This window comes from Epinephelus moara, chromosome 6, assembly GCF_006386435.1.
Source record: "Epinephelus moara isolate mb chromosome 6, YSFRI_EMoa_1.0, whole genome shotgun sequence".
Classification (NCBI taxonomy): Eukaryota; Metazoa; Chordata; class Actinopteri; order Perciformes; family Serranidae; genus Epinephelus; species Epinephelus moara.
The window spans coordinates 33008973-33024672 of NC_065511.1; the positions used below are offsets into that span (position 1 = coordinate 33008973).

General features: G+C 43.3%; 1 protein-coding gene across 1 annotated transcript; it reads right to left on the reverse strand.

Moving 5' to 3' along the window:
• Positions 1-4685: 4685 nt before the first annotated feature.
• On the reverse strand, positions 4686-15632 carry she (Src homology 2 domain containing E). The gene is made up of 6 exons (XM_050047619.1): positions 14731-15632; positions 14168-14294; positions 11477-11731; positions 10877-11240; positions 8045-8164; positions 4686-5840 (listed from the first exon to the last, which is right to left on the reverse strand). The coding sequence occupies exons 1-6, from the start codon at positions 15175-15177 to the stop codon at positions 5648-5650; spliced, it is 1506 nt and encodes a 501-aa protein (XP_049903576.1). The 5' UTR covers positions 15178-15632; the 3' UTR covers positions 4686-5647.
• Positions 15633-15700: the final 68 nt, after the last annotated feature.

A 15700-nucleotide genomic window follows, 5' to 3' on the forward strand; every position in this document is an offset into this window, starting at 1 on the left:
GCGACGCGCTGGAAGAGGCGGGGGCGGGGCGGGGGGCGCGTGGAGGAGCACGGGGGGGAGGGAGGGAGGAGGCGGGAGGGGAGGATGTGGCATACCTCAGAGGCTCCACAGCTCAGCTAGCGATGCCAGTGTCTTCCCCGCACAAAGTCACACATCACCATATAATATTCAGAGCTCTCAGGCACATACAGTGTTTTTCCTGCTCAATAGTGACCTCGTCAAACTCAATGGCATCTCTCATCCCCACCTGCTTTATCTTTAATATCAGCCTCAGGCCAAATATTGTGGCAGCAGTGGTATTTCATATCTTCTAAATCCTCTAATCTTATTGTATTTTTCATCAAGGTGCCATGAGGAAATACATTTCTCCATATAACATGTGCACCAAGGCCCTTTTGCCACAATAGTGTGGTGAGAAAATAAAATACAGATTATAATATATATATATAATAATCACAATTTGTTAATACTGTAGCTGTGTTTTGGGGTGTGACTCTCCCTGCTCTACTTTCCTTGTATATCTGACACAGCTTGCATCTGTGCCCATTAATAACCTCACACCACCTTTCTTTCCAGGACTGCTGAGCCTAATGTAGTCATTATTCTGTGAATAATCTCCACCCTCTAAAAGCTGGAGGGGTATGTCTCGCCTTCTCCTATGTGACCTCTTCTTCTTTCTATTTTTCCCATCCTGTCGCTTATCTTTTATTAAATGTCTTGTTTTGTTTTTGCCCCTGTAGGCCACTGAGGTGACCTCTAATCTCCATTCACAAAGTCAAACATGCAGGAGTCGGGTAGATCGATGGGGAGGGGAGAAAGTCCAGGCAGGTAGGGGGAAGGAAGGGTAGCCAGGTAGACATAAATTGGGATGGACATATAGAAGAGTGGGACTTTTTCTGGATGTTGCGACATGATAACAAAAATATCACAACTGTTTAGCATGATGAGGGGCGGAGGGAATGCAGCAAATGAAGAGGGGTACAGGAGGAGTCAAAAGAGCGTGGGAGGCAGGGAGGGAGGGAGGCATGGATGGATGGGGGAAGAGTAAACTTAGTAAACAGGAGTGCAGGATGGAGGGAGGAGGCGGTTGCCGTGGTGACTAAGAGAAACCAGAAAGCTCCAGGAGGCAACGACCTGTTTCTCCTTCATTTTGTCTATTTTCATCACCGGCACACACACACACACACACACACACAAAGAATACACACATGCGCAGCTGGCGCACAACACACTCATGCATAAAATGCACACAGTGAACACAAATGCACACATGTACACACATGCAGGCAAAACTCTTCCACAGCGATGTCTTGGTCTTCTCATGCTATCTTTGTGCACTCTCCTCTCTCTCTGTACAGTCCTCTCCTCTCTCCCTCTCTACCTCTCCTCTGCAGTGAATGAGCTGACCTGACAGTGCTCCTCCTCTGCACTGAGTGCTGTGAGTCTCTCTGAATTATTTAAAAGCTGGGACCCCCACAAGTGCTTGTCTTCCCCTAACACCCCCCCAACGCTCTCCCTCTCTCCCCCTCTCTCTCCCTCTTTCTCTCTTTCTCTCTCCTCTTTCCTCTGTCCCTTGCTCTCCTGCTGTCATTCTGTCTTCTGGTGCTGCAGTTACTTCCTGTAGCTCTGTCATCTCTGGGCAACACTTTAAACACACAAAAATCTGATCTATGAATCACAGACTGATTTATAGTCTGAGACAATGTCTAAGAAATGAATACTTTTGGATTATATTTTCACTTTTCACAATTTTAGGTACTTTTTACTTCTTTACAGAGGCAAATATTTTCCTTTTTTGCTCAGCCACACTTCATTATTACCAGGCAGTTTGCAGATTAGGATTTTACGTGATCATCTAATGAAATATGATGTGCTGTTATAAGCAATCCACTGGTATACAAAGTGGTTGAAATTAGCTCCACCTCAACTAGATGCAACATAACAGCACTGCTTTCATGTTACTGGTATATTTTTATCTATAAAGCATGGGCAAACTCTGGTAGTTACCAGCTACGCTCCTCCAGGTGGTTGCTTTGTAACGTATCCCTGGTTTTAACAGATCTTGGGAAAACTGCAATTTCCTACTCTGCACCTTGGACATGAAACAATCTTCAAAAAGATCTAAAATTAGAAACACTTATGTATATCCATTGATGAATTTAAGGGCATCATAAAGAATGTGGTGACAGAGACATGTGCTTGTTTTTCTTAAAAGGTCACTTTGTTTGAATAGTTGTTGTTTTATTGTGGATTTTTGTATTATATGTTGTATTTTAATGTGCTTTGATCGGCTGCTACCCCGGCCAGGTCTAATTTGTAAAAGAGTCTTTCAATCTCATGGGACTTCCTGGTTAAATAAAGGTTAAATGAAATGAATGTGGAAAAAAATTTCCCCTTGGGGACAATAAAACCTAACCTAAAATAAAATGAGAAAACTAAAATAACATAACAGATAGCTGTCATTTTGTTGCACGATGAGTACTTTAACTTTCAGTACTCAGTATATTTTGCAAATAATACTTCTGTAATTCCACTTATGTAACATTTTGAAGGTGCCACTTTTATTCTATTTTATTTTTTTATTTTCGGTATTGCCAGTATTACTTATCAAAAGGATCTGGATACGTCTTTCACCACTGACACTTTATAAGCATGGATGGATTACTGAACAGGCCAACCAGGCTCAGGCAAGGGGCCCCAAGTGTCAGGTTCTCACTGGCCTTCAAGTGCTTCAATGTCACTCAAATTAACACATACTGACCAGGAGGAGACACGCAAAGAGACACAAAATAACTACAAAAGTGTGTAATACAACCACAAAGAGGCACAAAACAACCACAAGAAGACACAAAATGACTGAAAATTTCCTCAGAGACACAAAATGACTTTAAAGAGACACAAAATTGCCCCAAAAACACACAAAACAAAGACACAGAAACACTAAACAGTAATATGATGCATAACAACAACAAAGTGACACAAAACCACACCAAAGTCTGTGTGTCTTGGTGGTGGGGTCTTTTGCATATCTGTGCCCAGGGGCCCATTGTCTCCTAATCCGTCCATATTTATAAGCTCATATCCAGAGTGCAGGTGATAGAAATGACGCATGTGATCGCTGTTTTAAAAAAACACATGCATTTCCAAATTGTTTCTTTCCATGAGCTCTGAAAAACAGCCCTTTGTGACAATGTCAGATACTACAATGGGTTTTAATGATTCATTTAGCTTAAGAAGTAATTTAAGTTAAGAAACACGAGATCCTTCATATTATATAAAAAATAATGTTAAAAAAAATCACTAGAATAAGAGATAGGTGGTTTCCCTGGACAGTGATGATATGTAAGACCAAGCAAGCTCAAGCAAGCATTTAAGATTGTGGGCTGGATGGTTAGCAAACGCAACATTCCCAAAAACAGACTGGCGAGCTCTGCAAGAATCATGTGTCCAGCACCTCGGGCCTCTTGTTTGTTTTGACCTACTTTGTGATTTAATTAAGAGAACATGGAGGACTAACCACAACACATCACACGGATGGAAGGAAGGGTGAGAGTCAGTGGTGTCTGTTGTTGTGTAACATTGCCATTTGTGACACACTGGGTAGAGCAGGATGGGCCAAGATTAGAGAGGGCTCCTCAACCGGAAAGCCTGAGTTCAGGCCCACGTAGAAAGTAAGCATCTGTCTTGATGGAGTGTCAGAGCAAGACATGTGTTTTGATCGGGGATCGACCCTTCACTTTGACCCTGTGATCAATAAAGTGCTCCAAAATCATGAGCTGACAGAAAGAGGAGTGTGTGACTTTTTACGCTCTGACATTACATGTTGCTGCTCTCCATTCACAAAGCAAGCAGGCTTATTCTGTGGGGGAGCTACATTGCTACTATGGCACTATGGCCACGGTTATTCATAGCTCTTTTTATATTGCAGCCTGTCTCTCCTCCCTCTTTCGCTTCCTCTCTCCTCCCTCTCCTCGTTCCCTGTAGAGATGGCCCTACCTCACTCTAACTAATCACCATGGCAACCTGGTAATCCCTGAACAGAAAAATTCTGACTCCCTCTCTCTCTCTCTCTCTCTCTCACACACACACACACACACATAACAGGACTGCATGCACACACAGATATAAATGCACACATGGGTGCACACTTGGGCACATTTACGCTTGCACGCACTCACACACACACAGACACACTCTAAGACATGCAAACCAGTACACTGGTGTTTACTGGTTAGACATATCTTACCGCAAACACACGCTTCCACGCATCATTGTGAGGATAAAGCTCCTCTGTGCTCTCTGAGATGCTCCATGTGTGTGTTGGTGAGGATTTAAATACACCACCTTTTGGGGTTGTGTGTGACGAAATGCTGTTTGTGCATACACTATTTATGTATGCATTTTGTATGTGGAGCTTATGTGTGTCTCTGTTTGTGGTGGTCTGTGTTTGTTGGCTGCAAATAGGTGAGTGTGTGCGCATGTACAAGGTTGCATATGTGTGTTTGTGTGTGTAGCTGTAATTGATTTCACGCTCAGGTCAATGGTTTTACAGCTACAAGAGAAAAGCACACAGATTCACTCTGGTTAGCTTCTCATCTCCATTTCAGCACCGCTTTTTCCTTGAACCTTGCTTCGACTTTTGCTGCTGGCATTTCCATTAATAACACTGTTTCTCTACAGTTAATATGAATTTTTATTTTATTTACTGAATAGAAGTCTTACAACAATAATATACAACCCACATCTTTGTGCGATTGATTAAAAAAAAAAACTTCACACATACATCATTTATGCATAAGTACATTTAAAGGTACATTTTTCACTCACAATACAGTAGCTTTTTAATCACGACCTCATACCTAGATTACAGCCGATGCACGTACATGGACACAATATTCACATATTTATTTTGCACTCACACTCAAACAATTTCGCTGACTGGGCACTGTAATGTTACGAGACCCCTCCCACTACACTAGTCCTAATCGTCTAATCAATAAAGCTCTTTCTCTTGACAGACAGAGTGGCTGGCAAATGAGCCTGATTTTCAGGATAATCAATAGGCTGATTGACATGTCAGATGGATGAATGGATATACTCCAATCAGGTGTATCGATCTCACGGTCCAAGCCTAACTGGATGGCATGGCGATAATTGATGATGCCAGCACCTTTGTGTAAGGAGAGATCACAAAGTTCTCCGCTTACTTCAAATATCCGATTGTTTACAGTAAGTGCACGGCTTCATGTGCATTGTTTCAGGTATTAGAGAAATCAATTTGGTTTCTGTGGTACTGAGTATCATCTGTAAGGCCAATGGGCACGACAATGGGACAACTACACAAGGCTGTGGAAGTTTTCCTGTAACTTTAAATACATTCAGTAGAGTTTTTAGATTGGAAACAATGACCACTACAACAATGTGATCAATGGTTATTGTAATGCATTACTACGACCACTAGGGGGCGCATGGAAGAGATACAAACATACAGTATAAACTTGACAGAGTAGTACACAAGACGATCCAAAGCAGCATATCTTTGAGTATGTGTGTGTACACATGTATTACAAGTTAATATGTGTGTCTGTGTGCATGTCTCTGTGCACGTGTACTCATGTCCCAGTGTTTGCTCATCCTTTGTGCATGTTCAGTGTGGCCTGGGCACAGGGTGCTGCAGGGTCATGTGCTCTGCTCCAGTGAAAGGCAGTCTGTGTGTGCAGTAATGGTGGACCAGCTCAGGGATACTGGCAAAGACGCAGCTGCTCTGGTCCAGTGTGAAGCCCAGACCCTTAACGCTCTTCGTCTGGGCCACGATGATGTGCACACAACTCTGACTGGTCCTGATGAAGCAAGACAGTGGGACAGACATTTTAAAAGAATGAACATAGACTGTCAGGAGACTTGCAAGTAAAAGACACACAGCAACAGTTAGAGTTAAGTGTTATAAGATGCTGAACAATGTCGCAACAAAAAAAAAGGAAGTCCTCCCTTATCAGTGCCCAAATGAGGCTGTGCATTTTACGAGTTCAGTGGATGTGTAAATGGGGTTAATGATGTGGACTCTCAAATGAATGAGCAGCGTACAACAAATGTGCACTCAGGCGCATGCACACACACGCACACACACAATTGCACCACAGGATTTCAGCCTTTATCCTAGAGAACCTGTTCCTGGCACACTTTTTGGCAGCGTTACCCCCACAGATGACACACATTCTCATTTGTTAACGCCTTAGAGGTTTCTAACACAATACCAGTTACTGTAACTCCTAAGAAATTCCTTAAAAATAGCGAAACACAGGCTCCATCACTGACGAAGTCAGAGTCAGTGGGCAACAACACCTTTATATATTTCATGTAAAACATATTGTAAAGATAATTTTTAAAGGAATACTACACCCACAAAATGGTCATTTGTATATTAATTACTCAACTTGTTACCTTGAATTTGTTAAGAAGACTTTTTCCTCACATGTCGCCACAGTGAGCAAAGAATCATTTCTATTTATCCAGTCGTATGCTCAGTACTTAGCAAACACATGCACTTTTGCTAAACCATAACTACTAAAAACACTTTGAGTCCACCTGGGCAAGTGTGTACATTTGATTTCTACTTGTGCATCCAGTTGTGCAGAGTTGAAATGCACACACTTGTTTAGGCACGCTACACGTCCCTGCATGAGACTGTTTATGGGGAAGTGTGTTAAACAGTACTGGTTTAGTGAAAATGCATGTTTGGGAAATACTGAGAATTTATTAACTGTATTAATGAGACTTGGATTATACCGCACAAGTTGTGGGAGACTGTTAAACAGATGTTTTGATATAGTTTTGCTGTAGAGGCATGCAAGAAAAACAAAACTGTCTTCACAAATTCACGGTGACACAAAGTGAATAACTGATATTCAAATGGTAATTTGGTGGGTGAAGTGTTCCTTTAAAGCAGTAGTTCTCAAAGTGTGGTCTGTGAAGACTTTTCAAATTCATTAATTTAAATGATCAAGATATAAAATCTTTTTTTTTTTACATAGTTCTATTAACAATTCTTAAATCTAAAATAGTTCATTATGTTCTAATCTAACAAACTGTATATTATTTAAAATAACTATACACATACATATGTGTGTATGTTCTGACCTGCACTTTCAATTAACCCTTTCCTCCTGATTAGCCTTTGACAGTTTGTGTCTGTGCATGTCGGTTGCATTGCTTTGTGGGCATTATGGTTCCCTTTATGAAGAACATCTTAAATTTGATGTAAACACTGCAGATATTGTGGAGAGAGAATTCACCTCCTTCGTAAACTAAATTCCTTCTCCGTCAATCCCGTCATCCTCTGTCGCAATCTTTTATTCCCTCTGCAATTTTTTATTGTTCTTTTATCAATAGTCATACATTTTAATCATTTATTTATAGATTCCTTTATTACACTAAATTCCTTGGCACATTTTTTATTATTTTAATTTTTTACTCATCTATTTATGTGGCTACATGTCACTGTATGTTATATGTGTGTGTTTGTGAAAGGCAAGCTTTTCAAACAAATTGCCCCCTGGTGGGATTAATAAAGTTGTCTGAATCTTAATTATTCAGTGTTGAGATGGTGCGAATATTTCAACATGTCTAATATCTTTCTGATACATTTCTCTTGAGTTGCTCTTTCTCATAACTAAGACTATAGAAGTGTAAAAATAGGCTACGTCACATTATTCCAGGGGACGTACAGTATATTCTCTATCTTGTAAAAGGTCCTTAGCTGAAAAGAGATTGAGAAATTCTGCTTTAAACAGTACTTAAAGACAATCTTAAAATTTTATTCTACAAGGAAATATTAAAATCAGAAAAGCATATTTGATTTTCACAAGTAACATCCCAGCATCACTGTTGTAACACAGGCGCAGACAATCTGCCATTGTCATGCAGCAAAACAAAAGCAGATAAAAATAGTGCCAGAAATAAATATGTACGTGTTGCATTACATAGCGTGCCTGTGCTGCGTTCAACAAACACACTCCCAACAAAACACACACATCTGCGAACTCACTTCAGAGCGATGGAGTACTTGCTGGTTCCTGATTCGCTGTCCCTCACCAGGAAGCTGGCTTCCCTGCAGCGCTGCAGCTGAGCCTCAGCCTGTTGCCGACTCACACTGCCGTGGTACCAGCTTGGAGGGGTGGGGGAAGGAGTGGGGAGGGGGAGGGGGACGGGGAGACGCAGAGAGAGACAGCGGATCACTGACATATAGCGCGGCGACATATGGAGATAAGTCAGATGTCAAGATAATGATAGGTGATGATGGTGAGAGAGGGAGAAGAGAGAAGGAGACTGACGGGAGTAACGAAGCACACAGACGAGAGCAGAGATTTACAGTCACCATAAATCCCACCGACATACATGCTGGACAGAATGACTTTAACAGTGTCAAAGGTGAACTGGAGATGGCAAAGAGATAAATAAAATGGACAAACAGAATACATGTGGCTGTGCTGAGTGTCCAGGGAGGCCTATTAGGACACAAGGTGGTGCTGACAGTGGCTACAGGCCAGAGCCATATATAAACAGACTGTATGTGGCCTTGAGGCAAAACACGCTGACATTCAGCCACAACATGAGAAGAACAAATGCGAACATGCTCTGAGCACGTTCTCCACATGTTCCATCCACAAAGAAAGGCCAGTTTGCCGAGACGACGAAAGAAGGTTTAAGAATTCGTCTCTTTCTGTCGATTCAAGCCTCACCTCGAGGGTGCACCTCTCTCTCGCTTTTATGTTCAACACCTTATCACGATGGTGCGCTCAGGGGCTGCTGCTGGCTCATGCTCTCAGTGATAAATACCAAATTTCACTTAAAATTGTCTAATGTGCCAAGTGTAAAATATATATGGCTGGCAGCCTCTGCTGTATTTGACATTGTGAGTCACCGGATCAGATGTTGAAGGAAATCTGCTTGATTGCTTTACAACTTTTATTAAGGGAAACTGATTTCCAGCCAAAGCACAGATGGTAAGGTAAGGGCCAAAGGAAAAGAAAAAAAAAACTTAACTGTCCAAACAAATGCAAGCAGAGCAAAACAGAACGCAGGCAGAGGAACAGGAAGTGCGGTTTACTCTGCAGAGTTTATGAGAAACGCGGAGTTCATTTTGATAAGAACTAATAATACACAGACATGAGATAAAGGCGACCAAATGTCTGAACCCTCATCTCATTTGTTTAATTCCTTCAATCCATTAATCCTGTTCAAGGTTGAGCATGCAGTGGGTGAGGGGTAGATTACAAGTCTATCATATTAAGACTCTCCTTACTGGTCTTACATGCACTTCTCCTTCGATCATCAGATTTTTCTAAGTCACTGGGGTCTGTTGGATCCCATACAATGATGTCATATATTTGATAAATTCAGATATTTTTTGTCATTATCGGTGATTGCTACAACTCATGCTACTGAATCTTGAGTGTCGTGTTGGCAGCCCAGTCGCCAGAGGAAAATGTTGGAATCGGACTTCTCTGCAAACCACAAATACGTAACATTTGTACGTTTTATACGTATCAGATCAATACTTCTAACGATGGAGGGGACGGAGGATGGTGTGACAATTATACGAAACACCTACCAAGCTACAGACCACTGTTGGAGACCAATAACAACAAAACTGGTTGTGTTTTAGTGACCTGTAGCTGCTTTTCCAGCTGCTTTTTGCATCAAATGATGGTGTTTTTAGCAACCCATTGCTGTTTTTCCTTCCAGAATAGTGCCTCGAGAAGCAGTTGATTTTTACTGAGACTTCACTACGTTTCCTGTCGGGATAGTGCCAATAAAGGTTGTTGTTTTTTACCAAGACATCACTGCATTTCCTTCCCAGATAGTGCATCGAAAAGCGGTTGCTTTTTACCAAGACTTCGCTACGATTCCTGTCGGGTTAGTGCTAAGAAAGGTTGTTGTTTTTTACCAAGACATTGCTGTGTTTCCTGTCGGGATAGCGCCACGAAAAGTTGTTTTTTTCTCCGAGACATCGCTTCGTTTCCTGTCGGGATAGTGTCACGAAAGGTTGTTGTCTTTTACCGAGACATCGCTGTGTTTCCTGTCGGGATAATGCCATGAAAGGATGTTGTCTTTTACCGAGACATCGCTGCGTTTCCTGTCGGGATAGTGCCAAGAAACGTTGTTGTCTTTTACTGAGACATCACACCGTTTCCTGTCGGGATAGTGCCACGAAAAGTTCTTGTTTTCTCCGAGACATCGCTTCGTTTCCTGTCGGGATAGTGCCACGAAAGGTTGTTGTCTTTTACCGAGACATCGCTGTGTTTCCTGTCGGGATAGTGCCACGAAAAGTTGTTTTCTCCGAGACATCGCTTCGTTTCCTGTCGGGATAGTGCCACGAAAGGTTGTTTTTTTACTGATACATCCCTGCGTTTGCTGCCAGGACAGTGCCACGAAAAGCAATTTCTTACCAGGTATTTCAAGCCAAAACACAGTCCTTTCCTAACCATAACCATGTGTTTCTGTGCCAAACCTTACCACATGTTAACCACAGCATTGTTGAATTGGAAAGTTTCTGTCCTGCTTGATCGTAATGTACAAATGCAACGTATCCATGGTTTGCAGAAACATACAATGGCAGCTTTCCTTTTCTGGCAATTGGGTTACTTATTAAACATTATGTAATACATTTTGTGCAAACTCTGGTTTGTCCAGTTGCAAATTTGCCTGCTGACGACCTGACAGGGCTGAAATGTTGCGTGTTTCGGTCCAATACAGTTTACAAGCTATAATCCAGTGTGTGAATTCTTTTTCATTCTACCCTCACTAACATCTATACATGTCAAACGCAACACTTCCCTCCTCCTTCCTATGCATCAACAGTCTTCTCTCTCCTTACCTCTGCTTCTCCAGGGGCAGGCTGGGGTCCACTTTGGCTGCCTCCCCATCCAGTGGGGCGCTGGGGGAGGTAGGAGATGGAGGGGAAAGTTTGTTGGGACTAGAAGAGGGTGAGAGGGGGGAGAGTTTCAGGGTGGGGAAAGACGGGGATGGGGGCGTGAGCGGGGAGAGTTTGAGAATAGGAGAGGAGGGGAAGGAGGGAGAAGAGGAGGAGGATGGAGAGGATGGTACAAGTATTTTATGGTTCCAGTTCTTCTGCCTCAGGGTCTGCTGTGGCTGCTGCTGCTGCGGCTGCTGCTGCTGTTGGCGGGTGGAGGTTGAGCCGTTCTCTTTAGTGGGAGAACAATCCACTGCCTCGAACTGAGCTGGAGGAAGCAGGAGAGACAATATCAACCTTTCATGATAAAGTTCTATTAAAACATGCCAGGGCTACCAGTGTAAACACATCTCTGGAAATTGATTCAGCCGGATTGTTTTGTTTCCTCTCCAAAACAAACACAAAAATTGTTGTGGCATTACTGTACAAATAAAACTCATGGCATCCTTCCTCCACACCCTAAACTCCCCACCCTTCCCATCATCCCTCTCTCCCTTTCTCTACCTGACAGCGCTCTAACAATGTCCTCCTTTCTCCACTCCCAGGGCAGTTCGTACTCTCCAGCGGGACGGACGTCGGACTCTGGCCTCGTGACAGGGATCCACACCCCCCCACTGTCACCCTCCAGCCCGCCCTCGTACGGTGTGTCGTAGATGTTTGGGGGCGCAGGTTTTCCCTCTTCATCCTTCCCCTCTCTCTTGCCTCGGTCCAGCAGAACACACACTTTCAGGAGGTCTTTGGAGCCCCGTCTACGAACCTCTGTGGCAGAATGGTCATGTGATTAGTCATGGCATCAGATAAAGATTTTCACTTATGTTATAAGAGACAAAGCAGTGCATCTCCTACAGGACACAGTTCTGTCATCTGCTCGTTAAAATGTTTGTTTTTGTCTTTTTGTGAAGTGTCATACTTCAAGCCCAGAATGACTCCTCTGTGTTGTGATACATTTTTTTAATAACCATGCACCTGGACTCAAAACGTCATAAAGAAGACGTTTCAAACGAAGCAGGTGACAGTGTTGCGAGTCCTTTGGGAGATATTTGGACGAGATTATGAGGTTGTTGTCATACAGATCACAGACAAAGCAATCACCTGCAAAACAAGATCACTGTTTTTTATAGATGAGCTGCTTTCTAGGCACAGAGTTAAAAACATAATATGGTAAAACAACTTCCTAATCTGTCTTCATCTAAATTCACAACACAATATAGTTATCCTGTAAAATAACCATGGATTGAGCTCCACTGAGAGTGTGGAGTCTTGCAATAATCCTACCTTTATGAAGGATGTAATGTTCAGTCTTTGTTGAAACATTTTTTAAAGGCGTTGTTTCAACTTAATGAATAGTGTGTTGTGCTGTTGGTTTGGGTTAAACCGGGAGGTGTTTTTTAGTACTATTGATGTGACTGGAATGGATGAATTATTGGGGACAACTTTCAGTAAAGCACAGCACTTTCAAAATGTTTAATCAACATCCCTTTTAAACAGTATTAATTAAAGTGGAGCATTATAACCATAATGGAAGTACAACTTACTGCAGGACTGTTGCATTGGGAGTTACTGACACAACTTCACCTACTTCCAAGGTGCATGAGGAAGGGAAAGAAATCTAAAGAGGTCAAAACTCCAGCAACACTTTTAGTATATAGAACAACTTTATTGTAAGACCAGTGCGTTCGGTTTGTGGCCTTCACCAGGGTCAGGAACTGTTGTATTAGACTGCATTAGCTTTGGTTAGGTGTACCTAATAAACTGGCAATGCCATGAATAAGTCTGCAGAGATGCGCTGTCTGCAAGCTTGCCAGTATTCCTTTAATGTAAAAATCGGACACTAAAGACATTTCTCAATCTGCGTTCTTGCCTGTTCTTGTGGACTTGTGAAACGTCATCAGTTGCAGCCCAAGTACTGTTCCAAATCAAAGTCCGCATCCAGCCAAGTACAGTCCAAATGCCCGGATGTGAACTTGCTCTGCCCGTTCCATCGGGGATGCATCGGGAGGTGGCTTGTGTGGACTTTTGACAGCCAGCTATCCCAGAATGCATTTCTCACAGACCAGCGGCAATGACAGCTGTCCTTGGGAGTTTGTACTCCTGAGTCGAACTTGCCAAGTTCGAACTCCCAAGTGCGCAAGTCCGAACTTGGCATACTTGGTATTGAGTAACGCGTTAAGTAAGATAAAAATACACTTTCTTATAACAATGGTGTATGTTGAGTTAGCAGTGGGGGATCTTCCTATGGGTGACACAGGCAGCCGCCCAGGGCGCCACCCAGGACATAAGGGAAATGGAGGATTGGAGTTTATGTAGAGGGCATTAGAGGAAGAGAATATGAAAAGGCAAAAGCCATCCAGGGTGCAATACAAAAACATGACGACAACAGAATTTGCACTAGTGGTGGGAGGTACCTCATTAGTTTTACGCACAGTTTGTACATTGTGCTCAGTGGGGCAGCTGAATGAATCTGTCGATCGTGCGATTTGCTCTCTAAATTAAGTGTGTTGTGGCACGTCGTTCAGTTTTAGGGGAATTTCACTTGTTGTGTTTCTTTACTGTCTGACAGGTAGCCTGTGTGTCTGCACTATTGTGTGACCAAACAATGGAGCTGCAGGAAGAAAAGGTCAACACGGCTGCTGATTGGCTGGCTGACTGGGCCACTTCCTGGCTGCTGGGAAGTGATTGGGCGAGACCAAAAGGGGGGACCTGTAGAATTTGGAAAGGGGTGAAGGGGGGGGTCTTTCGATTCTTTTCACACGTAAGGGACCATAAAGTATTTTGTGTATGTGTGTGGTGTGTGTGTGTGTGTGTGTGTGTGGGGGGGGGGGGGCACTGGGGCCAACTTCCTATCAAGAGAATGGGGCAAAGGAAACAGAGGCAGGAGACAGGAAGTTGGAAGAGGAAGCTGCGCCCATTGTCCCTGCACAACAGTGTTCCTATAGCAACCGCCAGTGGGGAGGGAAGTCAGCAGAGAGACTGGGGGTTTAGATGGCCCTTTAAAACGTCACTTTAGCAAGAATGCGACACAGTGTGAGTGCAGAGAACTTTAGCTTGTACTCTTTGGCTTGCTTATAATTCACTTATCAAAAACAATGAGACAAATCATAGTGTGTTAAAAGGTTTCAGCAGACAAACTGCGCTCTAGATGATGCCACTTTGGCCTTCCATAACTTCTGAGATAGATAATGAGCCTAAACTCACCTGTGATGATGACCTGGGCATCGTAGGGCTCCATGTACCCATCATTCACCCCTGCTCTCTCAGCCTCCCTCTGCTCTTTGGTTTTCTCTGCATCAAAAGGATCGGCGTAGTCCTCCAGGATTATCAGCTGTGAAAAGGACAAGACATGTTAGAAAGAGCAGCTGCTATAAGTACTCAGACATTACATTAACCTAGAGACAACACCTAGAGAGGGATCTGATACAGTTTGGGTGTGTGATGTCCATGACTAAGTGACAGTTAATGGAGGGATGAGCAGAGAGAGTGCAACGAGGTCAGCACATTGTGTTTGCCTGTTTGATCTGACACAATGTAGTGAAACTGCTTTGTGTTCTTTTGACAGCGATGGAAACTAAATACAGGGATATGAACTGAGGTGGGGAGGGAAGACACAAATGAAAGCACTGACCTCAAGCTCACAATGATTTTTTTTGTGCATAGTATGCTGACTTTTTTTTATCTGTATGCTGCTGTAACCTGATACTGATATGTGGAAATGAAAAATTTGCACATGAGGTTTTGCTTTATCTCCAGAAGTTACTCACCGTTGTTTTAATGTCAGATCTTCCCTTTTCGTTCTCGGGCTGCTTCTGCTCACTTATCCCGTTGAGTTTGGGGGTCTTGTCTTGTTTGTCCACCTTGATCATCCTGCTGATGTATGCTTGCGCCAAACTTGTGGTCCTGACCTGGCGGTTCTCATCTGACGCCCCAGCCTCGACTTTGGAGTTCTTGCGACCTTTTCCAGTCGTGAGACTATCCCAGACGGTCCCACCAGAACCAGCGTTGTTACGACCCAATTCTGTAGCCGAATTTTTCCTGTTTCTCCCTGCCAGTAAACCCCCCACTCCGCCGTCTTTGCGCTGATTCCCTTTCAGACTGTCGCGAGAGAACGAGGGTTTGGGTCGAGTTTGTGGACCAGATTCTGAGGCCGAGCGGACCCTTTCATTTCCGTTCTTAAGGTTGATGGGGAAATCTCTGAACCACTTTGCCATGGCTGTCAAGGTATTAACACTTTTCACATATATAAAAATTAATAAACCTGTTGTTTTGTACGCCTTCTTGTATTAGCTGCCCACACTAAAGCCAAATTTAAACCGTGCGCAACAGCTCCAACTTTACGCACACATATTTTACGCACGCCTCGGTTGAAGTAACTACGGTCCTTGATCACTAGAATCTCTTCGTTATCAAATTAAGACACCTTACCTCGAGGTGCTAAACTGATTCCTGGCGTCTGAAACTCCCTGACAACTTCTCGCGCGTCTTGGAAGTCATTGGCCAGTGGCTTTTCGTTGCTGTCACCCTGCACCTGCAGTAACAACTATCCCTGCAGTTTGAAAAGTAGCCTCTGCAAAGCGTAAATTCGAAAGAACTCGAAGTTTTTCTTTGAACTCAATAAAGATCCCATTCCCGGAGCGTGAGATGATGCGTGCAGTCTGTCGAGGTGATGAGATGGAGAGGAAAGTTCTGTGCGCAGACGGTGGGATGTCGCTGGAGTTTGGGGAGGGGCTGTGT